Source organism: Typopeltis vanoorti, chromosome 2 (assembly GCF_054136105.1).
Source record: "Typopeltis vanoorti isolate ZY-2024b chromosome 2, IOZ_Tvanoo_1.0, whole genome shotgun sequence".
NCBI classification, from domain to species: domain Eukaryota; kingdom Metazoa; phylum Arthropoda; class Arachnida; order Uropygi; family Thelyphonidae; genus Typopeltis; species Typopeltis vanoorti.
The window spans coordinates 77,788,144-77,815,842 of NC_143550.1; the positions used below are offsets into that span (position 1 = coordinate 77,788,144).

The 27,699-nt window shown below is 35.0% G+C and overlaps 1 protein-coding gene and 1 long non-coding RNA gene across 6 annotated transcripts in view; one reads left to right on the top strand and one right to left on the bottom strand.

Moving 5' to 3' along the window:
* The window catches only part of LOC150109197 (uncharacterized), a 181,142-nt gene that overhangs the window by 31,587 nt on the left and 121,856 nt on the right, over positions 1 to 27,699 (top strand). The gene's annotated exons all lie outside the window — the stretch shown is intronic.
* The window catches only part of LOC150109198 (solute carrier family 41 member 1-like), a 145,539-nt gene continuing 128,771 nt past the window's right edge, over positions 10,932 to 27,699 (bottom strand). For all 3 annotated transcript variants that reach the window (XM_090411959.1, XM_090411940.1, XM_090411950.1), the window contains 2 exons: positions 16,863 to 17,011; positions 10,932 to 11,544 (listed from right to left, as the gene is read on the bottom strand). In XM_090411959.1, the coding sequence (XP_090268085.1) occupies positions 11,359 to 11,544; positions 16,863 to 17,011 (335 nt within the window). In that variant the 3' untranslated portion in view covers positions 10,932 to 11,358. The remainder of the gene's footprint in view (positions 11,545 to 16,862; positions 17,012 to 27,699) is intronic.

The following is a 27,699-nucleotide window of genomic DNA, read 5'->3' on the forward strand; positions in this document are numbered from 1 at the left end:
TCGCGCATACATGCACAACCAGACATATCATTTGCACATAGGGAACAAAGACACCACCTTCGAAGCAACTCGAAGAAAAACATCAAAACGGTGACAACAACTGGACCATCGACTACAGACAAGATAAACTGGTAAAAAACACTAAGTGATCCACTAGCAGCCACCAAGGAGACCAGCATACAGAGCACCGCATAGGAAATGTACAAGACCCATGCGGTCCAACATACAACACACAAAACCCTACACATCCACTTCACCAACATCCGTGGCCTAAACTCCAACCTGAATAGTGTCCACTACCACCTGGTCAAAGCTGTATAACTGAGAGGAGACCTCCACATAGCCTTTAAAGGAATGCGTTGAACCGACCAGGGCTTCTGACCTAATGTCCAATCCTCACCTTCTCGTGGTGCACCCTGTTGGGTATCTACTTTGATACTGAACGAACGAGGATGGGCTGGCAATTTGGGATTTAGCCGACCAAATTGTATTCTTATTGGTTAAACCAAAATAAAAAATGATGGTACAACATGACAAAATTTCATGCTGGCTGGGGCATCGCCGGTTAAACAAGGTCCCCATTGTTTTTGCCAGGGAACCAGGGCGAACAGCGAAAAGTCAGCTACTGGAACAAATCTTAAAACACACCCTCAACTAAACATCACCAGAATTAAAGATCGGTACTATCAACATAAGAAGCCAGAATGGCAAAGAAATGGAGCTAACTGAGGAATTAGATAAGAACCAGATTGACATAATAGGAGTGACTGAAACAAAAATGACAAAAACTGGTGAGATCTTTCTGAACAATAAATACAAAATGTTATATTCAGGCAATGACAATCAAGGAAAAGAAGGTGTAGCCATTGTATTCAACACTAAATACGATGCTAATCTTCTTGAATGGCAGGCAGTCTCAAGTAGAGTGATGTGGGCAAATATCAGAATGGGGAATTGGACAATGAGACTTATTTGTGCCTATGGTCCCACAGAAGGTTCTACTAAGGTAGAAGTGGAGGAATTTTTTGAGGCTTTAGAAAAAGCAACTGACACAACGAAAAAGGCAAAGTTGGTCCTTGTTGGGGATCTAAATAGCAGAGTAGGAAATGATTGTGAAATATACAAAAATATTTTGGGAAAATTTGGAGAAAAGAGCAAAGCTAATAATAATGGCAAATACCTGTTGGATTTCTACTCAGGACATGGACTTGTTATTACTAGCACCATGTTCCAACATAAAAATGTGCACAAATTCACATGAAGAGAAGAGGCAAGGAATAAGAAAAGTCTCATTGACTATGTTATTGTTGATAGTGATGTCTTCCTCCTGGTGCAGGACACCAGAGTGTACAGAGGATATGAAATTCGAAGTGATCACTATTTAGTCTTGAGCAGCATAAAATTGAATTTCATATTGAAAAGAATAACATGTAAGAAAGTTTTAAAGCAAATAAAAGTTGAGCAACTCTCCGATGTGAACTGTAGACTAAAATACACAAAGTTTATTGAAAAAAAAAATGAAAGAGTTTGAAAACAGGAATCAAACCTTGGAGATTCAGTGGCAAGCCTTGAAGAAAGCCCTGATTGATTCAGCTAGAGAGGCATGTGGTGAAGTTGTCTGCAAGGATAGAAAAATTAGAACTCCATGGTGGACACAGGAAGTTAAAGAGGCAGTGAAGGAAAAGAAGAAAGCATATCAAAAGTTCCTGCAAATAAGTCAGCACATGCTCTTAGAAAATACAGACAAATGCAAGAATGCTAAACACTGTGTAAAACTAGCTAAACAAAAGTCATGGGAGGACTTTAGCAAGAATATAGAAAATAAATATCAAGAAGGTGGGAAATATTCTGGAGGTTGTTGAAGAAGCTTAGGAATGGAGGAAAGAGTGCTGTAAAAGGAGTTAGAGATGATAAAGGTGACATGAAAATGGGAGAAAAAGATATGCTTGAAGTATGGATATATTTTTTACCACAGCACAGTGGTAAAAAACACTGACCAGGCATGCAGTCAGGAATTCATATCCATACTTGAAGTAGAAAAAGCCACCAAAGGCTTGAAATGTGAAAAGGCAGCAGGAGTAGATGATATTCGACCAGAAATGCTGAAGTATGGTGGTATAAAAGTCTTACAGTGGCTGCACTGCATAGTTCAGAAAGCCTGGACAGACGGACGAATTCCCGATAATTGGAGTCGAGCTCTCATAGTACTCATATATAAAAAGGGAAATAAAACTGAATGTGAGAATTACAGAGGTATTTCCCTACTGAGTGTTCCTGGCAAGATCTATGCAAGTATACTTCAGAAACGGTTGAGAAGAACTGTGTAAGAAAAGCTGGATGAAGAACAAGCTGGATTCAGGCCAAATAGAAGCTGTCAGAATCAGATCTTCACTTTACGACAAATAGTCGAAAAAGCATGGGAATATAACAAAGATCTGTATTTAAGTTTTGTCAATTTGGAAAAGACATATGATAAGGTGCCAAGAGAGAAGCTATTCAATACGCTACAGTTATATGGTGTCGATGGGGCACTATATCAAGCAAAGTACAGGTTTAATGTTAAATCTGGTGTGAGACAAGGATGTACATTATCCCCTCTGTTATTCATTATCTATATGGATCACATTATGAAGGAAAGTGGTATTAAAGATAATATCAAAATTGGAGATGTTAATTTCAGTTCTTTGCTTTATGCGGATGATGTTATACTTCTAAATAAATCTGCTACGTCTGCAAGATTCTCTGACTAAATTGAATAACGGTTGTAATAGATATGGTATGAAGGTCAGCAATAAAAAGACTAAGACAATGAAAATAGGTAGAATCAGGTTCTCCATTCACAACACAGTTGACATTTTCAACTGTGTTGTGAATGGAGAGCTTGTGGAACAAGTAAAACATTTCAGATACTTAGGCATAATTTTTAGTGAAGATGGTAAATTAAATATAGAAATAGACAACAGAATCAGCAAAGCTGGTATGGTGGGAAGTCAAATGAATAAATTCATGTGGAATATGAGAGACATTAGTCGGAACATTAAATTAGCTGTATACAAGACAGTGTTCAAACCAGTTTTAACTTATGGATCTGAGAGCTGGGTCAAAAATAAAACACTTGACCAAAGACTAGAGACCGCAGATATGAGAGTCCTGAGAAAGATTGGTGTGAACAGATTTCATCAATGGCAATATCATATTAAAAACGAGGATATTAGGAAAAAACTTAACATTGTCAACATCCAGGAATGCGTTAGCAGAGCTAATCTCAAGCGGTATGGTCACTTAAACAGAATGGGCGAAGAAAGATTAGCAAAACAACTTAGAGGAAGATCAAGATATAGGTGGATTGATACGGTACAAAGTGCCTTAGACGATAGAAATATAAGATCTGATAATGTTGGAGTCTTGACAAGTAACAGATTGATTTGGAGGAAAATTGTAGATAGGAAGTTAGTAATGATGTAATTTTTTCATGTAGTACTATCATATCCTGTACACCTCTTGAGGGTACATGGCAGGAATTTGATGATGACCACCTGCAGTCTACCAAACCCCCACCTACTCTTTCTGGCAGAAACACAAGTCTCACTTCCCTGCAATACCACTTATCTCAACCTTCGAAACCATTCACTCTTCAACATTTGTCCCAAGGGTGGTGTCTGCACATTCATCCACTCTGACATACCTTGTCAGAGAGCACCAAACTTAGAATCACCCAACTTCGATCTCCTTTGGTTGAAAATATCCCTTCCCCCAACACAACCCTGAACCCCTGACTACCCTGAGCTCTAATTTCCTCTCCCTAAAAATCGACTTTCTCCAATCCCACTTTCCCAACAGCGAAATCATCCTCCTAGGAGATTTTAACGTCCACAACACTAGCTGGCTTTTCTCCTCCCGCTGTAGAGATCTTGCAGGCAGAGATGCTGAAACATTTGCCACCTTACACAATTTGTTCAGATGCCAACCAGAATACCAGATAACCCAAACCACTCCCCAAACACCCTAGATCTCTTCCTCACCAATGACCCCTCCAAATACACAGTGAAAGTAATGGGCCCCTTGGGCAATTCTGACCACAACCTAGTGCTCATCTCCTCCCCATACAACGTTTACACAGACACTCCCACACAAGAGTAGTTTGGCACTATAACAGTGCCAAGTGGAACAGCCTCCGCAACTTTTATGCCACATTCCCATGGTTGGACTATTGCTTCTGGCCTTACAACCCAAACATATGCACCGAGCTTATTACTAAAGTAATCCTCACCGGCATGAATACATACATTCTACACAGCACCCTGAACTGTCATTCCCTAACGAAACCCTGGTTCTCCAAAAGATGTGCCAAGGCTGTAGAGATGAAACACCAGACATACCACAACTGGCTGAAATCAAGAACCCCATCCTCCTTCGAAGCTTACATTGAAGCCCGTAATAAATGGGAAAAAAAAAACGATCAACACTTCCAAAACAGAGTTCAAAAGAGCAAAAAGCAGGAAACTAGCAGCCTGTCCAAACAGCAGCCGAGCCTTTTAGTCTCTCACCAAAGCAATTAGCCATAATTTCTGCCCAACACTATTCCCACCCCTATGGCTCTACTGCATCTTCACCCACAGAAAAAGCCAATCTTCTGGTCTGATACTTTGCTTCAAATGCATGCATAACTGACAATGGTAAATGTCTCCGCAACCACTCTAGACACCCAACATACAATGCCCACCCACCCCCATATCCTTTTGCAAGGATGAGATCAGAAAAATACTGTCCAAATTAGACACAAAAAAGTCTCCTGGTCCCAATGGCATTCCCCCAACTGTTCTGAAAGTTTGCGCTCCAGAACTGACCCCTATCCTATGTCACCTATATATACTCTCCACTCTCCTATTCCACTGGAATCTATCCCACAAACTGGAAATTGGCCTATATTCAGCCCATCCCCAAGAAGGGTGAAAAGTCACTGCCATCCAATTACCGTCCTATTTCACTTACCTCAGTCCTGTCGAAGGTAATGGAAAAAATCATCAATTCCCAACTCCTACACTATCTTGAAGACACCAAATAAATGACAGCCAGTATGGATTCTGCCACTGCCGATCAATAGGAGATCTGCTCACATACGTCACCCATCTCTGGACGAAGGCTATAGAGAGGTTTGGCGAATCTCAAGTGGTTGCACTAGATATCTCCAAAGCCTTTGACCGGGTCTGGCACAAAGGCCTACTAGGCAAACTACCATCATTCGGTCTAACCCAGGGCGTCTGTGGATCACCAGTTTTCTGTCTGGACGCACACTCTGTGTGATGGTGGACAGCTCCCTATCCTCTCACCCACCCTCTTCCTGCTATTTATCAATGACCTACTGCAATTGACCTCCAACCCAATACACAGTTTTGCAGACGACAGCACACTACACTCTTCGCTTGCAATTGATAAGCCTTACCCTACACAACTCATCTCAACCTACAGAACATCAACCGCCGCGACTCTCAACTCCGATCTCCAAGCCATCCTCCAATGGGGTTCAGATAACCTCATAAATTTCAATGCCAATAAAATCCAGTTCTGTACTATTTCCCCAGCCTCAAAAAAAAAAAAACTAGGATTTCTCTTTCGCTCAAGATGTTACTCCCCCCCCCGAACAGCTATTAACATTATACAAGTCACAAATTCGCCCAACTATTGAATACTGCTCTCACATATGGGGCCCCAAAAAGCTCTCTCAAAATGCTCGACTCAATAGAGGAGAGCAATTAGACTTAATAATAATCCATCCCTTACCAACTCCCTCCCCTCTCTTTCACACAGGCGTATGGTCTCTGCAGTATGTATATTCTACAAATATTTCCATGGGAAATGCTCATTGGAAATATTATCAATAATTCCTCGGAACACGTACAGCTGCTGCACAACATCCCTTCACAGTTCACCTAGAAACAAACAGAACAAGGTTTCTTTTCCTCTTCTTTCATCCCTGCAACTGCTGCACTGTGGAACAGTCTCCCACCTGCTGTGTTTCCCAAGGAATACAAATTAAAGTCATTCAAATCAAATGTAAACAAATTCCTCCTTTCCCAACCCACAACCCATACATGGTACTAATGTATTATAGGTTGATCAACCAACCTCCTGTGTATGGGCTCAAAAAAAAAAAACAAAAAAAAAACATATACAATACAAGGCTGAGGGAATATAGTATCAAAGAGTTCTTTTTCTAGATGCTCCATGAAATAATCAGTAAACGGTGGTGAGATAGCAATGCTCATTGCTGTTTCTTCTATTTGTTTCAATAACTGATTATGCCATGTAAAACAGCCTGTGTTAATGGTAAATTTAAATAAGTTGACAATGTCTTCTAGTAAAAATCAGACTGTAAAAACTGAAGTCTCCTGTAATAGCATGTTGGTGAATAAGGAGACTCCATCAAAAGAAACCATAATCTTGTTATTAGACAAATGCTGATGTTTTATTTTCTCTTGAAAGTGAAGATTATTTTTTGATAAAAGAGTTTGTATGGCCAGTGAGATTCCAAAAATGATGATGAGAGATGTTTTGCAATGAGTAACTTGGAGAGTCAACACAGTCCACTATTGGGCATAGTGAATTATCATCCTTATGCATTTTAGGAAGACTATAGAGATGAGGTGGATGGGCACGATAAATTTGTAACTTCTCAACAGTAGTGTCATTTCATGAGTGTACATTATCTAATAATTTATTTAAATTTACTGATTTGACTTTTTGTTGGATCACTGCTGATAACACTGTAGATTGGTCTATCTCTTAATAAGATTAATTTTATGGTTATACTTGGTATTATTGTCAATTTTTTACTTAATAATTTAAGAATAATTTATTATAATAAATTTAGTTTAATCCTTTATCCAAGTGTAAGTTAACAAAGTTTGCGCCTGAAAATATCTTCAGGACTGGGGTAAGATAGTGCAACTCCGAGCAAAGGTGGACCAAGCTCACATCACTTCCCTTAATGCAAACATGTGCATTAAGGGAAGGGAGTGGCCCTTCCCTTAATGCACATGTTTGCAAGATGTGCTTTGCATTATGGGAGAAACTGAGACAAGGAGTGATGTGAGCTTGGTCCACCTTTGCTCGGAGTTGCACTATCTTACCCCAGTCCTGAAGATATTTTCAGGCGCAAACTTTGTTAACTTACACTTGGATAAAGGATTAAACTAAATTTATTATAGTCTAACCAAGTGAAAAATAAACTTCCAAGAAGATTTTATTAATATTTTAAATAATTTTTATCTATGCAATTTACAATTGTTCCTTTAAATTGTAATATCATATAATTCAGCTGCGAATAAGACAAGCTAATATACACGATTTATGATTCATTATTTTGATTCATCTTTTGAATGTAGTTAATGGTATATCTCCTTAACAATGTCAATGTAAAGTTGGATGAAATATATTGGAGTTTGAATAAATTCAATATAACTTGTTACATGTGTAAGCCATGAAAGTTATTTTAATAATTTATGTTTTATCCAATAATAGAGTTTCATGTACAATACTGTATACAGATTTGCATTAAAAAAAAAAAAACCTTGCTATGCATGATTAAAGACAGGCTAGCAGGAAGATAGCCCAATAATGTATGCACAGGATATTTCATTATCACAAAATATCCTGTGCATTGTTCATAGTAGATACAAATTAACAAACTTTAAACAAGAATATTTTAGGAGAAATAGTAATGATAAAAATATTTCAATGAAGAAATGTCAGCCTAATGCTATAAGAAAATCTGTTTTCAGCTATAATTAATTACAGTTTAAAACAAGATTCATTAGCAGATTTTTGGGATATATACTCTATAACATGCTAAAACATCTGACACTATTATGTACACTGTCCTATGTTAAAAAAAAAAAGTGCTTATAGGTTTGAAGATTGTGACTTAATAAATAGACTGTGTACTTTCAATATCCTTTCACTCATTACATTAATGAGCAAAAGGTATTAAACAATTACAATTAAACAAAAACAATTACATTGTGAACTTTTAATCTAAAACAAAGTGCTATTTAAAAAAAAGCAAATACAATGCACTGGCAACAAGAAGCACAATAAGCAATGTTGAATCAAATCCCAATTCTATCACTTTCAAAAAATTATTTCTTTAAAGTGCAAAACTCAGTTTGCCCACATGGAAAGCAATTTTAAAAACAAAGAAAATAAAATAATATTTTATCCTTATTTTAAACAGCTGTTCAATTCTTTGAATTTTTCTGATGAGATGATGGGCATGCTACTTAATCATGTGCATAACTCTCAAACAGAATTTTTGATTAACTGGATAAATAAAAGTTTGCTGTATCAAACCAAAAATTGATTACACTAAGATGATCTTATTAAAGTACAAAACCATATCTTAGTGAATTTTCACAAACAAGGCTATTCACATAGGCTTGTATTTTAAAATATGAAGCTATTAAATATTTTCTCAAGGTTGTTTCTCCATCAGAAATTCTTTCTAACATCGTTTGATATCACAGATTACTTTTTTGGTTGGTTAAATATCACAAAGCAAATATTTCACAGTGATTATATGTTACATTTCTTGTTGGCATAAAACGATATTAAGCTGTGGGCAAGTGCAGCCTGTATATATTAAACAGTCTGAAAATTTAACAGAAAATTTCAAAGCCAGTCTAATGCTATAAGCAAATTTGTTTTAATAATCAATCACAATTTAAAGCAAGATTCATTAGCATTTTTTGGGATATGTACTCTATAACATGCTAAAACATCTAACACATGAAAATATAACTTATTAAAAATTAATGTGATGTAGCATTTCCTTACTTTCACAAAACTGTTACTTAAAGAGCTCTTGTTCAAGTGTACTAAGAAAGAAAGATATACTAAACTGTTACACATAAACAAAAGAAAAAATGTTGCAGTGGCAAATTTATTTGCATAATTTTAATAATAATAAAAACATTTATTAATGTTTTATGCTTAAATTAAAAATCCTTCATTTTTAAAGGTGTTCTAAAAGAGATCTGTAACATTTTTCAATCTGAATTGAAGCCAAACTTCCCAAAAATAAGGACAGTTTTAATGAAATGAATCTTAATTCATCTCACTCCCTTCATAAGCACAGGCAATAGACTTCTTTATGAAAATGATTAAAGAAATCACTATTACATATGATATGTAACTAGATCTGATTTAGCAAATCCTTAGAAATATAGTGACAAATTCTTGTAAACATTATTAAAAACATCTTTTGTAGCAAATAATTTTCATACAATTTCCATTTTATGAGCTGGTACCAGATTAACAAGAGATTCACTTTGCTTTTAAGTGAATCACACATGAAATGCCCCAATGACATGTATGTGTTCGATGCTTGGCTTTTAGGCATGACGATGATGATGATGCTATGCAGTTTAATGGCTGGTTAATCTTTGATGCATAATCTCAACTTATGAGTTCAGTCTTTTCCTTCTAATTTTAGAGAAGGGTCAAAGCTATAAGCAGAATGCAATCAAAGCTTTTCACAATAAAGTTTCTACTTCATTCATCATATCTAGATTGAGATCAGCTGCTCACAAAGGATAATCAAAGCGTCTGTTCATGTTAAAGCAAATATATATATATATATATTGTATTTTTGTTATCTGTTAAAAGAAAACTTCTGTACATAAGACAAGCAGGAAAAAAAAAATTCTAATTTTCCCAATTTCATTTAGTATTTGATGTTCTATGTTTTATACTACTACAGTAACGAGTAATGGCAGTGACTCAAGCCATGCGAGATTCTTATTACAAGAATCATTAAGGTCAAAATCCAGTTTTAAATTGAGTTTTATCAGACTATCAAATATGAATGATTCATCAATGATATTACATTAAAAAACAACTCAGTGTTCTAAGAAACCAGGAGGCTGCAATTTAGAAGCAGATATTTGGCTGATGTTATAGATTTAATTAAAATTGCTCCTCTAGAATTTGAAAGACACTATAACATCAGCAACAACGACATCATAAAAATAAACTCAGTAGAGTAGTCACTTTTAAATTGCAGCCAAAAGCCAACTTCCTTCAAAGAACTAAGCTCATCTTTTACACTTTTTATAAAATAATTGATTTATGAAATAAAAATACTGTTATGCTGTAAAGAGTCACAGACTTTATGTAATTCAGTAAACATCTTAAAATATAATGATAAATAATAAAATACATTTAAAAAAATTTAGTTATTTTCTCATTAATAGCTTCATGAGGTAGTGATATATTTTTAGAAATTGATGGATGTGTGCGTTTCATTTTTAAAAACTAAAATATTTATTATGTGAAAAAAGATTTGATTTATATATCCAAAATGTATCATTCAACAGAAGCCAACTGTTAATAGCTACTCTGGAAATTGCAAACATATCAACTTTGGATAGGAGGGTGATAACACTATGCTCAGAGTGTCGGAACATAATTGGGAAACCATGCATGCAGCAATGAATGTTTTATTTTGGGCATTCATCTGGCCTTACCTGGAAAAAGCCATGTTTTAAGGACTACTACACATTAGAACTTATTTTTGTCTTGAAATTAGTCTAACTAAACCAAATGCATAATGACAGTTTTTTTTTTTTTTTTTTAAATAACTCAATTTTTGTATTTGGTATAGCTTATGTAGATAAGCTATACCATGGATGGAGAGTGTAGATAAACTGTTCATCCATGGTTAATATCTAGTAACCCTATATGCAGTTGTCTAAGTAGTTATCTAGTAGTCTTACCATTTTTTAAAAACCAGAATACCTTATCAAATAGATATATTTTCTGAGAAATTTTTATTTCCTTATATTAAAAAATTATAACACCACAATATATGTTATGTTATAAATGTTTGTTGTACTAATTAACCTCAATTGTGATCAACAAAAACATTCTGCATATGTTATTTCCAAAATGATTTAATAATCACATGAACATTTTTTAAAATATACAGAATTTTATAAATTAGAAATTTAAACTTTAATGTCATTTTGCATATGTAACCACCCATAAGTTAAAATTCTAGTGAAAAATTACCTACAAAATAACTACTACAATAAATAGAAATACTAATAATAGAGTATTAAATAACCTTTTATGCTTATTGATAATACAAAGAAATTTACAAATAGCTAAAAAAGTAAACAAAATACAAAGACTGACAGCCTTTTCTTGAAGGAATGGTCACATCTAAGTTTTTCTAAGAGATCGTGTGGGGAAAACTAAAAAACAAGATTCCAACTTCACTTCTCAATCTTGTTAAATAATAAAATGGCATTAATTCATTCCTTTTTAAGTGCACAAGTAAAAATCCATTTTTTTTAATGCTCAATCTCCCACATCTGCATCTTTGTCACCAATATAATACAAAAGTAGAAAGGCTAAAGCCAAAAGAGAAGTTCCCAAAAAGTCTCCTATGGCTGTCAAATATGGGATGGCAGAGTTGTCAGGATCAATGCACTTAGTCCACATCCAGTGAACCATACAATGAGCTATATACAATAAAAGAGACACCTAAAGGAGAGGGAAAAAAAGTAAATTATTCAAGATTTAAACTTTTGAAAAATACAGGTCATATACTTTTATCATTTGTAATACAGTGAAACCTACAAATGGACACTTAGAGACTTGCTGTTTACATGAAAAACAATTTCAAAATTAAAAGGAAGAAAATAATTATTACTTAATTTATTCCACCATGAAACATCGGTCCATCTAGAATAAGAATGGTTTGATCCTCACAAAAAAAAAAAAAAGAAGAAGCTTCCCAGTGTGTACTGAACTAATCTGAAAACCACATTCCAAGACCAGATAATATTCAGTACTGGAGATCAACTAGCAGCAAGTGAGCTATATTGCCACTATGATCTGAGAAAACCGATATGTATATATTTTCCCTCCCTCCTCATCAACAATGCATATACACTAGCATGCTGCTTATTCACTACATTTGTATCTTTCTTCTCCTTATATCTTTCTATTTATTAATGGCTTCAGTCCTCCTCATTAACTACTGATCATCTAGCCATTTTACTGGCAATCGCCACACTTATTAAATTAATAGTGAATATCATTCAACAATAAGTGAATTATTTATTGTCTTTTTTTTTTCCTCTCCACCCATTCTAGGTTGTAAGCTTACAGTATCAACACCATATGCAGACTAAGGCCCCCCCCCCACACACACACCCATTATTTTCATTAATTTTATAGTTTGCGTGATTTTAGTTTTTTACATAAACCAGAACCCATGCTCTAGAGACCAAACAAAGAACTTTTTTCCCAAGCCATTTCAGGTTTCAAATAACCAGGTGGTGGTCTCACACAATGCAACAAAATTAATTTTCCACCTAAAGACAATCACAAACATCCATGTTTATGGCAAAGTCACCACATTCATGCAATTATGAATACATTCAATTTATCAATATGATGAATATTAACATTAATTCTATTTTCATCTGCCTTTCAGAAGAGAAAAAAGAGGTAGATGATGAATTTTGCTTCCATGCATAATATTTATCCAATTAATTCTTAAAACTATTTTAAATTATCCACAACTCTTTGTCATCTCATGAACCTCTTATTTTGCTGTCTAGTAGGCTTGACTTAGTCAAGTGCAAAAATTTGTGAACTTCCATTTAGTCTCTCTTCTTCTTTAAGTTTTCAAAAAGTAACACATAACTAGCCAAATTTCATAATTCACATGATAATACCCCCCCCTCCATGCATTTAGTTCATCTTTTCTGAATATCTTCAATTCCTTAACATGCATTGAAAATTATCTGGGTGAAGGTAAGAAGCACAATACTGGATTGAGGCTGCTCAGGTTATATGCATTCTAGTTGATAATACCCCCTCCCCTCCATGCATTTAGTTCATCTTTTCTGAATATCTTCAATTCCTTAACATGCATTGAAAATTATCTGGGTGAAGGTAAGAAGCACAATACTGGATTGAGGCTGCTCAGGTTATATGCATTCTAGTTGCTGCTGAAAAGAAAATATTTACTTTTTTTAAATTAATAATTAGCCTGATTGTTTAATTAATTGTCTACATATCTGAATGCTTATTTTACACATGCACACGCGTGCCCGCAGGCATTTGTGCATGGGGCATGTTTCAATATTGGAAAGTCGTGAGTTGAAATAATAACTATGAAAATGGAGGAAACTTCACATTAAAACTTAATTTATTTGTAGAATTTTTGCCCGAGTTTCATAGGCAACTTCAGTACAGAATGGCAATGAAACAGAATTCTAAAAAGCGCCACCTCAGTAGCTAATGGAAGATAACTAAAAAAAAATAAATAAAATAAATGAATATATATATATATATATATATATATATATATATAAAAGCTACAAAAGATTAGCAGATTTAAAAATAACTATCTCCCATAAAGGGGATAGTAGATCATTGGATATGTGTGAATAAGGACAATGGAATAATGTTTCACAAGTTAAGATGTTTTATGAGGAAAAGACTTATGGAAGGTCTTATTCCAGTGAATTCTATGTTTAGTGTAGATAGCATGCAATGTTCCATGATATATATATATATATATTTTTTTTTTTTCTATTAGAATTTTACTTACTAGAACCACCGAGATAAGATAAAAACTTGAATTAGAACATAATTGTTTCGTCGGAAACTAGTCTAAAAATGTCTACAATCTGAGTAAATACCCCTAATAACATCTTGTGTGTATGTGTGTGTATATATCTTGTATAAAGGTTGATCGATTGGTAGAGCCTCTGCTACTAATGGCTCGCAAAAAGTTAAGCAAGTTTGAGAGCAGTTAGTAGTTGGAAGGGATTCAATCATTCGATGCTGTTGGCAAACTCTCCCTCGATGAGTCTTTGGACTCCCTGGAGGTGTCACATAATAATAATAATATAGGCAAGGAATTATCCCTTTCAAGCTTGTCAGTCCCATCATTTCCCTCCTCATAAGATTGGAATAATTTCCACCTTGGGACATAGAGCCCATTCTCTTCTTGATGACCCAAATGAACTTCTTACAGAAATAAATCATCTGAAAACTTCTTTCGAAGTTAATGGATATTCCAAGAAAATCACTGACAAATTCCTTCTTAATCCTCTAGACATCACTCAGAAGAAACAAATAGATTCAAAGGCAATATATCTATTCCTTACATAAGTACAGTTTCACATAAATTAGCAAAAGTTCTAAGAAAATATAATATCAGAACCTTGTTCACTCCACTTCCAAAGATCCGTTTCTTAATAAGCCACCCAAAACCTTGTCATCATCAACTCAAATACCCTGGTGTATATAAAATATTGTGTGATTGTGATATTCCTTATTTTGGGCAGACAGACAAATCTGTTGAATTGCGTATGGAAGAACACATGAGGGACATTATTTACAAGAGACAGCGAACCAGTGCATTATCAAGTCATATCCTTTTCTCAGCTAATCTTAATGATGAAAACCAAAGTCACAAAGTCTGCTGGGAAAAATCTACCAACATCTTCCATTGCAATGATGAACTAGAAAGAAAAATCGTGGAATCTAGAGAAATCATCTTCAATCCTGTTCATCTAAATAATAACTTGAGCTACAACCTCCCAGATAGTCATTCAGCTGTAATCATGTATTGGCGTTCATGTGATGCTGCAAGCACGCAATCTCCCAACAATGAAACAAATGAAAGAACAGCTTTAAATACAACTACAACGTTTTCATGCTAATTATGTATAGAGACTGTCTATGTTGTTCATAGTCTTTTAACCTTCGGTGTTTAGTGTTTTTTCTTTTTTCTTTCTTTTATAATGTCACCTGATGAAGGCTGTTACAGGTCGAAACTAGTAGTGTTTTTATATTAAAACCTTTTTACTTAGATCTCGGTTCTAGTCATTCAATTCTTCATAAAAAAAAATATACACACACACACACACACACAAAATGTTAGAGACTAGAAAAATGCTTGGCAAATAGCAGGAAAGATGAAAAATATATATATATCTATGAAGTAAGAAAAAGTGCAAGAAAGGGGAAATAAGCAAAAATGGTGATATGGCGATTTACAGTTATATTATGAATAGGGACACCAAACGAATGAGAGATGAAAGCAAGTTTTCCACTCTTTTTACTTGCTTAACAAACAAACAACTTAAAAGGAGATAAGTTGGATATGCAAAAAAGATATGAAAGAGTTGTTGAGTAAGGCAAAAAAGAGAAATAAATCAAGAATGTCAGAAATAAAATGAATATGTTGTCATAGTATGACAGGAGTGAGCTGAAGCAGAGTAAACTGTGTGGAAGAAATTATGTGCAGTACATGTTATGTATGTGGTGATTTTAATTTTCCAAAGGATCTGTATTTACAGGATAGATTATAATTTAATGGGAATGGTCTTAGATGCTTGTAGAAATGTCTGTTCAACAAAAGAGTAAATAGTTAGGAAACCAAATGTATCTAGATGACTGCATGAAAGCATGCATTAATTAAAAAGTCATAATTCTAAATGTAATGACAGTAAAATGAAAATGATAGTAAGCTAGAGATGACCTTAGGAATGGCAGGACTCTAGTTTGGCCAAAAAAGAAGTTAAAACTGTAAGAACATAGTGTGTGTGTGGGGGGGGGGGGGGGATATTTGATTGAGGAACCAGTCATGTTTTTAAGTTACTACAATACTTACAAGCCCAGGGAATTAGTCAACGAGTGAAAGAAGCTATATCTGACTGCATCTGCAAAATGAGGGGGAATAAATTGCATAGGAATTAAATGGAGTAACTTTTTAAATCAGGAGCTGCTTAAAAAAAAAAAAAGAAGTTTTCATGACAAGAGAGTAACAATGAGGTTCAGGATCAGGTCAGGAGAGTGGTGGCCATGGTGAGAAAAGAATAAAACAATTATGAAAAGAAGTTAGTAACAGGCCCGGTGAAACCCAAGAATTCTGGCAGTGTCTAAGGAACATAAAGAAAGAATGACCATGATTGGTATGTTATTTTCGACAACTGGTAATGCTCTGCCTTGAGTCTTAGTACATGGATTCCTAATGAAAAGGAGAGCAAGATAATTTGATAATGCAAGGGTGGAACTAGGATTGATGCAGTGAATTACAATATCAGTATCTCTGGTGTAGTCATACTGGAAATTTGGTTAAGAGCCTCCCATTGAAGCTTATCAGTTGAGAGAAGTCTTAAAATACAAATGATTAATAACCAAACCAGATTTCTCATGAGATTTAAGCGTGGTATATCAGAGCAGACATATGTACACTTTGAGCAAAAATTAGTCGAAGAGTGTGTAGTCGGGAAAGTTGAGATGAGTGGTGCTTGAAGAAGTTGCAATTTGGGTTTCTATTAGGAAAAGTAGGTGAAGTTTTACAGACTAGAGATGGAAATAGACACTGCTGACATTGAAATTGAGACCATGTATGTTTGTAAAGTGGATTTGGAATGTTCTCTGAAGTTGCTGTTGATTGACTGCATGTGTCAAGCATGTTCACATGCACTTAATAATTGAATAATATTTCACTTAAGAATTTTTTTGTAAAGCATAACTTTTTTTAAAATACCAATATTATTACATATACCAGTTAATAATTTAAACAAATGAAAGCTAATTATATTTTGAGATGCACAAAATGAACCATGGACTATTAAGATTTAAAAGTACTACCATACAGCAATGCTTTTTCAGAACTTAGGGTATGAAGCCAACTACTAAAAGCTTCCAGACTGCTCAACATGATGGGCTGCAAGTAGGTGTTACTTCATTACAAATTAGGCTATTGATATAGCCATTACAGATCTCTCATAGAACACACAAGAAATGCAGAAAAATTTTAATCTTACCTGAAGTACAGCAGCAAATAAATATATACATAAAAATATGGGAGTGACTGATGTGTGACCAGCTTTCAAGAAACGTATTCCATAGGTAAATACTAAGTGACCTGGAACAACCATCAACAAAAGGACACGGGCAGTCCTAGAATGAACATCTGAAATATTAAAATAATAAATTTAAAACAGGAAGTATATACAAATTAAATTTTAATCTGGTTAATTATAGAATCAACTATAATAAACTTCTGAAAAACCCTAACCAAAACTCCAGAGGTGCAATGCTGGTATAAATATAAATAAAATTCACTATAATAAATTATCCACTATAAAACTTCCTCTGGTCTATATGATTTCACTATAGTGAGAGTCATTATACAGAACTAATATTTGAATGTATCGATTTAGAAAAATGACATTTCTGAATTCCATGTTCATTTTAAATCTAAGTAAATCCCATTTAATTTGACCTCCAGAAATTTGATATTCTGTTTAATCCAAAGTGGATTCCATTCTCACCCCCACAAAATGCAGTTATGCATGCTTTTTAAGTTCATTTATTTAAAATATGTTTACTTTTTAATGTGAATATAAACAACATTCCAAGATGACCATTTAATTTTGATTATTAAAAGCTAACGCTACTTATCGAAATTTCTCCCCCCAGCCAACTTAGGCTATTCTCAAATATTTTACTTTTCAAAGGCTGATCTTAAAAAATTATGATTTTTAACATGCATCTATAAACTAAATAGCCACTACTTTCAATAGTATGATGTCACCACTCCTAAGAGTTATATTTAATTCAGTAAGCTGGGGGCCAAATATTGCCATGCATTGCTTATTGCATGCAAAAGCTTTTAACAGCTCTATGGCAAATTCCACAGGGACCAAGGAAATGGTTATAGTGGAAGGTTTGCTAGAGTGAATTTACTTCAGTACAGCACAAATGATGTGGGACTCTGGCTAGAAATGTGTTTGTTGTAGTGATTTCACTATAACTGTTTACTGGAGAGACAGGTGACTGTAGTCAACTTCCCATTCATAGTTAATTTGATATCCTAACTTATCAGGTAGGAATTTCACATGAAAATTCTCCTCATATTTCCACCTGGAAACAATGCTATTAAAGAAATATCTTCATATAAAAAGAAAAATTCTATAATAGAGATATCTCATCCATTAAAAATTGTTTATCCTAGCCTACTGCTAGCATATATAATTCAGTTTTAATGACCGACTCTTCCATTAGCCATTGCAACAATTTAAACAGTTTTTATTGCAGAATAATATTTTAAGTAAAATTTTGATTTCATATAGAGTACTTTTGCTTTAAAAAAAAGTTAGCAATATTGGATGCTGAACTTGAGGCTATATTACAAAACTTTCAAGTCTTCATAGTAGTGGAAGATAATAAATTAGATCTGATAATCTTAAGGAACTATCAATCAAAAGAGTGGTTTTATAGAAGCAGAGGCAAATTATGGAATGCTAGGATTATTTTCTCATTGTTGAAGAAAAAATGAAAGAGTTTGAGAACAGGAATCAAACCTTGGAGATTCAGTGGCAAACTCTGAAGAAAACATTGATTGATTCTGCCAGAGAGGCATGTGGTGAGGTTGTCTGTAAGGATAAAAAAAATCAGAACTCCCTGGTGGACACGGGAAGTTAAAGACAGTGAAGGAAAAGAAGAAAGCATACCAAAAGTTCCTGTCAAATAAGTCAGCTTGTGCTCTTAGAGAATATAGAGACAAATGCAAGAATGCTAAACACTGTGTAAAACTAGCTAAACAAAAGTCATGGGAGGACTTTGGCAAGAATATAGAAAATAAATATCAAGAAGGTGGCAAAATATTCTGGAGGTTGTTGAAGAAGCTTAAGAATGGAGGAAAGAGTGCCGTAAAAGGAATTAGAAATGATAAAGGTGACATGAAAACGGGAGAAAAAGATATCCTTGAAGTATGGAGTAATTACTTTGAAAAACTGCTAAATGAAACAAGCAGTGATGATAGCACAGTGGTAAAAAACACTGACATACAGAGGTATTTCCCTACTGAGTGTTCCTGGCAAGATCTATGCAAGTATACTTGAGAAACGGTTGAGAAGAATTGTGGAAGAAAAGCTTGGTGAAGAACAAGCTGGATTCAGGCCAAATAGAGGCTGTCAGGATCAGATCTTCACTTTACGACAAATAGTAGAGAAAGCATGGGATTATAACAAAGACCTGTATTTGAGTTTTGTCGATTTGGAAAAGGCATATGACAAGGTGCCAAGAGAGAAGCTATTCAATATGCTACAGTTATATGGTGTCAATGGGGCATTATATCAAGCGCAATACTTAGTCTTTATTTGAGTTGTAAGTCAGCAGTTAGAACTAAAGGAAGTACAGGAAGATGGTTTAATGTTAAATCTGGTGTGAGACAAGGATGTACATTATCCCCTCTGTTATTCATTATCTATATGGATCACATTATGAAGGAAAGTGGTATTAAACATGATATCAAAATTGGAGATGTTAATGTCAGCTCTTTGCTTTATGCGGATGATGTTATACTTCTAAATAAATCCGCTACAAGTCTGCAAGATTCTCTGACTAAATTGAATAGCTGTTGTAATAGATATGGTATGAAGGTCAGCAATAAAAAGACAAAGACAATGAAAATAGGCAGAATCATTGAAAATGCCAACTGTGTTGTGAATGGAGAACCTGTGGAACAAGTAAAACATTTCAGCTATTTAGGCACGATTGAAGTGAAGATGGTAAATTAAATATAGAAATAGACAACAGAATCAGCAAAGCTGGTATGGTGGGAAGTCAATTGAATAAATTCATATGGAATAAGAGAGAAATTAGTTGGAACACTAAATTAGCTGCATACAAGACAGTATTCAAACCAGTTTTAACTTATGGATCTGAGAGCTGGGTCAGAAGTAAAACACTTAACCAAAGACTAGAGACCACAGATATGAGAGTCCTGAGAAAGATTATAAGCATGAACAGATGGCATCAATGGCAATATCATATTAAAAACAAGGATATTAGGAAAGAACTTGACATTGTCAGCATCCAGGAATGCGTCAGCAGAGCTAATCTCAGGTGGTATGGTCACTTAAACAGAATGGGCGAGGAAAGATTAGCAAAACGACCCAGAGGAAGACCAAGATATATAGGTGGATTGATACGGTACAAAGTGTTTAGACGATAGAAATATAAGATCTGATAATGTTGGAGTCTTGACAAGTAACAGACTGATTTGGAGGAAAATTGTAGATAGGAAATTAATAATGTAATTTTTTTCATGTAGTACTATCATATCCTGTACTCCCCTTGAGGGTACATGGCAGGAATTTGATGATGATGATGAGAAAAATGTATACAGCTACTTGAAAATATTTTAGAATTATGCATGTACTTGTGGGAAACATTAATATAGTTAGCTGTCACTATGCCAAACACAATTATAACAAATTATTCACCATGATAAACTAAAAAAAAAAAAAAAAAAAACACCTCAACATAGACAATGCTATTCTTAAAAAAAAAAAAAAAAAAAAAAAAAAAAAAAAAAAAAAAAAATTCATTACATCAAATTTCCACTATACCCAACTATTAATGAGCTTGATATGATGAATAGAATAAATCCTCAGAAGGAAAGAAATTGTATTCAAGATGACTGTGTGATTTGTTTGGTAAAGGTTGATTGGTTAATTAGGGGGGTTTACTGGTGTAAGGATAGCAAAGGTCACACTGCACCAAGCCAAAGGTCACAGCAGTACTCAAGGTAAATAAAGAGGTAAATTAGCATATATCAATGTTATGCACAAAAAACATTTTAAAAAATTATATTAACCAAACCAGTATCTACATATAAATAGAATGCACAATCAAATGTGTGTGTAAATTAATTATCTTTAAAAACTTTTTGTCCGAGTCTGTTAAGATCTGCCATTCCGTGGTGGCAAAATGCATGTTGCACTGTTCACACATAGGTGGGTCACCAGTCCTGAGTAAGTATGAATGTGTAAGATAAATAACTGTGACCTATGTGGAACTTAGCAAGAACAACTTCCTCTCTTCTGTTTCTACAGTGGCTAGATTTCCAGTGCTTAATCACATGCAATTTATTTGTCAGTGCTTCCTGCCACTGGGTTAGTAGATCTGATCTTATAAATTGTTTGCAATCTGTATATGGGACTAACAAATAGTATGCAAAAAAATTATCAGCTAATCTGGCAGCTGGATCTGCAGTCTCATTTCCCTCAATTACAATACGGATGGGAATCCAGCACAGATGAACATTAAAATTAAGGACCTTCAAATTTGTACAGTTGCAGAACCTTGGAAAGCACCAGATGTGGATTGACATAGGAGATGAGATGGCCTATATAGAACTCGATGAGTCTGAATAAATCATACACTTTTTGGCTGCAATTTTTTTTTATATGCACAAGTGTAAGCTGAATTGCATGCAGCTCTGCTATATAAGTACTGCAATGAACAGGGATCTGATTGGATATGATAAAGTTGAGAAATAGAGTGCAAAAGAAATTCAATGTTCTCTTGCACTTTACTTTTAGCTGGCACAGGAAGAGGTTACAGGATGGAGTGCAAACCTGCCATGAAGGAATGGTGTGTTTGGTGCAGGTAATGTTGTTAACATTCATGCCAATAGTTTGCATAATCTCTTTAACACACATACTAAATTTAAGGGATAAAATAGGACAGAATAAAATGGGGATAAAAAATATAACACCAAATGCAGAGAAAAGATACCAGTCCATGTAGGATGCTCTGGAAGAGACTATTTTTAGAACATAGTTAAGAGGCAACTGTTTCCATCTAAGTGATAAGCCAGTTCATCTGCTTCAACATAAAGACTGAATGAGTTATGTATGAAAGGCACTAGCATATATCTGTATACTATGATCAAGAATGGGATCCAAACATCGCAGTCTACTCGGCTTTGCAGAACCATAATCTTGATTTGAAACCCATAATCCAGCTTTGAACATAAGTGCAAAATAAAGCTGAACTAATGAAGATCAATCCACATCCCATTCAGTAGAGGATAGAGTCAAAAGTAGATTGAGTACTCTCCTACACTTTTCTCTTAATTGGTGAACTTGGCTAGATAAAGTTTTTAATAAATGCAAAGGAGTCCTCTGAGACCTAGGCTATAAAAGTCTTTTAATATGCTATATCTTCAGGCTGTGAAGACATAGCATGGTTCTGTGAAGACAGTGTAAATAATAGGAAAATAATCACTTTCACATATGTCCTCTTCAACATTCCACATGAGCATTGGAAAAATGGCAAGGAAGCAGAGAGTAAGATCTACTGCAGAATATAAGCAGGTAGGCATATGCTGATTTATTAAGAGAGAGAGAGGTCATGATGGGTGAGCTTTTGCTCAATGATATGTCCTAGCCATTTGTGTTATGTCTATTAAAGTCATCCATAAGAAATATGGGTTGAGGCAGATTCAATATAAGATTGTCAAGCTCAGACTCATTTAACTCATAACCTGGTAGTAACTATATGCAACATGCTGTGTAAGAAATCCCAAAGGGAGGCAAATGCTACTACTTTCAGAGCAATTTTAAGCCAGACATGATGGAAAGGAGTATGACTGCAAACTAAGATAGCTACTCCTCCATGGGCAGGGCCATCTTCAGTTCTGTCCTTATGAACAGTAATGAAATTGTTTAAGGTGGGTATTCTCACTTGGTTTTAATATGTTTCCTGCAGAAACAGAATGGCTTGTATTTTTGCAGAAGAATCTTGACATTATTCTAGAGAAACTCATTACGGTTCTACTGTTAAAATTTTCCTATTGTTTTTGGCTTTGTAGACTTGAACAATTTCTGAGAGGTTGAGGGTTTATCTCTGTCAGGTTTTTATTTATCAACTGATTTTGGGAAGTATAGGTGGCCAGCATCCATCTCTTCCTCTGGAAAAATGCTCAATACATTATCTGATGTGTCAGAATCATTTGGTAAGTTTAATTTACTTCTGGTGAATACTGAAGCATCCATTTTTTCTGTAGGGGGATGTCCAATGTATCTTTCATTGATATTCCCGCCATAATTTTTGACAAGTGGATTCTTATTGAATGGGACCATTTTGAGTAAGACTGTAAGTCATGTGACTGATGCACTCAAGAGAGAAGCACTCATGATCATAAAGTTCAAATATAGTGAAACAGACATTCAAGTTTGAGTTGCTGTTATTTTCTTAACTGCCAACTTCTCAGCATAAGAGGATTTCAGGATGGTTGTTATGGTGGTGACTAGCTTCCTCTTTGCATCCTAATATGATATATTTTGTTCTGTTTTTATCTTTTATATTTCTTTTCATCCTTCCAACTTGACATGGATGGAAGTAGGCTAGATGATCTCTGACAGTGGTTGATACATTTAGCTTTCTCTGCAAAGCAAGATTTGTTATTATGCTCTTTACTACTACACGTCGCACAAGTGGTAGAGCTATAACGGGCAGTTTGAACATGCCCATTTTTCTGACATTTAAAGCAACTCAATGGATTATGGATATGTACAGCAATAGGACAGTTGAGACACCCTGGGTTTAAGTGTATTAAAAGTAAAGATGATCATCCCTATATATCAGGATGTGCCTCATATCTGTCACTCCTTGATCTTTAAGCTCTGACATCACTCCTCTAAAAGAGTTTAGTGTTTTATGAGGAATTACAATTGGTGTACCATCCACTGACTACTTTCAATAGTTTTTTTGAGTGTAGCTGACATGAAGTTTCAAAAGGGATATCACCAGAATGTAGTTTCTTAAATTTTTTGGGAGATCTGCTGGTCCTACCAAACCCTTTTGAATAAAGAAGGGTAATATTTTCCCTACCAGCTTTTCACCTGTTGCATGGATGGTGAAAAGCAATTGTACATTTACAGTGGTGTCACATGTTTTGTTTCTTACGTCTGTTATATGATGTATTTACGATATCAGACCTTGTGAAGGCTCTGAAAACTTTGAGGATGAAGAATTCAATCTACTAGTCCTAAACTCTTCTGAATAAAGAAGGGTGACATTTCCCCTATCAGCTTTTCATCTGTAATATGGATGATGAGAAACAGTGGTACATTTATACTGGTGTCAGATATGGTTTTCATAATTATTTTATCATGATGTATCTGTGGTGTCTACTTGGTTTGGGCCTTGTGACAACGCATGAAAAATTCATGCTCAAAGGGTTCAGCACCAGAGCTTCCCACTCACCACAGAGCCACACATGGATGCCCACTGACCAGCAGTAATGACTATGCTCAGGAGTGGAACACCAGGGCTATCCCAGATGCTATACTGACAACCACAGCAAACTTTGAGCACCTTCCCTGTACCATGGGGTAGGAGCCTTACTGCAACACTGTTGGCACTTGCAAGGCAAGCCCACTAGCCAACTGATCCTGGCTGGGCCATCCAGGACTGCCAGTTTTGCTGAAGCAGAGACGAAAGTAGTGCAAGATTACCAGGATCCTCCTTTCTGGATGTCTACTAGCCATATTACACAGCAAACATGGCAGTAGGGCATTGGGATTCTAGTGACAGTGGTCTGGAAAACAGAATAGTGAAGATGCAGGAGAAGTAGAGAAAAGAACATGCTGTTATGCTTAGAAGAGCAACCAACAAGCAGCTCCCCTTCTAAATAAAACATCCATCTGAATCACCCAATATGACTTTTTTTTTGTTTATGCAACTTTTGTTTCCTATAGAAACAAAAGTCGCATAAACTCAACAAATGTTTTAATATTTCTATTCACGTGGGCTCAATGCCAGAGCAACTGTACCATGAGCACAAAATGACGTTTCCAGCCATGGCTTTATGTTTGTGCCATGAACAATATCAGTGCAGTAGCTAAATGTAATTCTGATAAGATGTTCAGTTATAATTCCCTGAATAGAAGTATTGTACCACTGTTTCTCAATCAAGCGTGTGTGTGTGTGTGTGTGTGTGTGTGTGTATATATATATATATATATTGCAGGCCTGATTGGCTCAGAGTGGTTAACATATCAGCTCTCTAACCAACAAGCTGCAAGTTGAAATCCAGCCATGGGCACGAATGTTTGTGATCATATTTAGGTAGGAGATGAATTTCATCACCCAGTGTAAGACAACCTCTCTCCATTTATTGGTATCCTGAAGTGGCTTGTAAAAGTTCCATGTCTAGTTTCAAGAGTAAGGTTTCTATCATCAAATTCCTGACATGTACCCTCAAGGGGTATTACAGGATGACAGTACTACATGAAAAATTTACATCATTACTAACTTCCTATCTACAATTTTCCTCCAAATCAATCTGTTACCTGTCAAGACTTGTAAAGGTTTCTAGATTATATAAAAAGTACAAAATGCATAAAAAAATATTAACAGAAAAAAAAATTCCCACTCCATATGGTACTAATGTACTATAGGGTTTACAATCTTTTATGGATGAGTCAGACTAAAAAAAAAATTCAGTATTAAAATCTGTGATTCCTGTAATGATGACAGGATCATCATTACCACAGTATCTAAGCAGAATAAAACTATGCCTAACTCATATTCTTCTTAAGAGACTGAACAATCTAATTCTTAGAAAATCTTGATTTGCTGTGATAGGAAAGGCAGACATTATAAGATCAAAAATGTGATGTCACTATGAAAACTACCAGATATGAAAGCCACCCATCTTTGCTACAAGCCTTTGCTTATAGTCTTAAGATCAAAATAACTGTGGCACACATCAAAGAGTTTTATTCTATACAAAATTTCTGTCTTGGAATTGAGACACATGTACTGCCTTAGTTAAACTACCTGCCTAGGGCAGCACATGAAACAGATGACATATGCCTAGCTGACTTCACTGAGTCAGTAAAAAAATGGAATGAAAGCAGTAATATTTCACTAGTAGTCAGTTTTATGTCTCCTCACAATCAGATTAAAGTCAAGCTCAAAAGAATCTTGCTCAAATTCATTCTGTTGGTTATGATTCACTGGATAGCAAACAAAACCATGGGAAATCTTGTTAATCCATTTTATACTTTAAGAAAGCAAAAGTTACTGTTATAGTCAGTGTGCATGTCCAAATTTAGAAATCACAAGATATCAATGATCAGTGAAATTTTCATTCTGATTAGACAGATTCCTATAGTTCATGCCAGTTCTAAATCTCCTGTTAGCTGTAAGCTTAAACATTTGTGCTACTAAGTCGGTTGTAGTTGTTTTTAGGTGGTAGATCACCTAGTATGAGACCACCTCCCTGCTTACCAGAGGTCTGAAGTGGCCTGAACAGTTTCATTTTATATATACAATCAAAACAGAAAAATCGTTAGTCTGTTGGCATATGGGCTAAATTTTTGAGGATAAAAAAAGATAAAATGCAAGGTGTGCACCACAGTGAACATTTCTATAACGAAATGATGCACTACAAAGAACTATGGAAATGTCTATAGTTTCCATAGGTCCTAACAATGAAAGGTTCTTCATGACAGTGAACTGAATGTTTAGCAAATTATGTATCAGAACAATGTTTAATGTATGGCAGGAACCTGAGCACAAAGAACATGAAAAAGTGCAAATGAAAACAATAACTGGAGACATAAGAAAACTTAGAAGAGCATGAAGTTATTCAAATGTTTACATTTTTATATGTTATGGTAAGCTTAAATTTATGTCACTTAAGTGAAATCTTCATAATGAACTGAATATGTATAAACTGTATCATTAAAATCAAAAACAGATTAATTTTTTTTTTCTTGAGTTGTTTTCTGACTGGTTCAGGACACAAGAGTATACAGGATTCGAAATAGGAAGTGATCACCATTTAATGTTGAGCGGGATAAAATTGAACTTCACACATAAAAAAGAAGGGTGTGTCAGAAAGTTTTGATTTGAGTCTACAATTAACATCTGATAGCTGTTTAACTTTGAATCATTTCAAACCTTTCTTACACACCCTTCTTTTCGATATGATGTTCAATTTCATCCTGTTCAACATTAAATGGTGATCACTTCCTATTTCAAATCCTATGTATATACTCTTGGTCTTGAACCAGTCGGAAAACATCGCTGTTGACAATAACATAGTCAATTAGACTTTTCTTATTCCTTGCATCTTTTCTCCATGCACAAATGTGCATTTTGCACACATATTCATGTTGGAATATTGTGTTAGTAATGACTAGTCCATGTCCTGAGCAGAAATCTAGCAGGTGCTTACCATTATTATTAGCTTTGCTCTTTTCTTCAAAGTTGCCCAAAACATTCTTATATGTCTGGTAATCATTTCCTATGCTGCTGTTTAGATCTCCAATAAGGACCAACTTTTCCTTTTTGTTGTGTCAGCTGCCTTCTCTAATGTCTTGAAAAATTCCAACACTTCTTCCTTATTAGAACTTTCTGTGGGACGATAAGTTCAAATAAGCCTGACTGACCAGTTTCCCATTCTGATCACATCACTCTACTCTGCCTGCCATTCAAGAAGATCATGGTCATAGGGTTTAAAATATTATAGCTACTCTTTTCCGCGATTGTTATTTCCTGAATATAACATCTTATATTTGTTGCTTAGAAAGATGTTACTTGTATTTGTCTTCTTTCTTTCTTTCAGTAAGAGATATATTATGTCGATCTGGTACTTATCCAATTCTGCTACTTCCATTTCTTTTCCATTGATAGTGCCAATCAACCAGGGGGAGCTTGTTTAACTGGGTGACGCCCCAGCCAGCATGAAATTCCATCGTGTTGTGCCGTCATTTTGAGTTATGGTTTAAGCCAATAAGAATACAATTTGGTCAACTATATCCCAATGCCAGTCCATCCTTGTTCATCCAG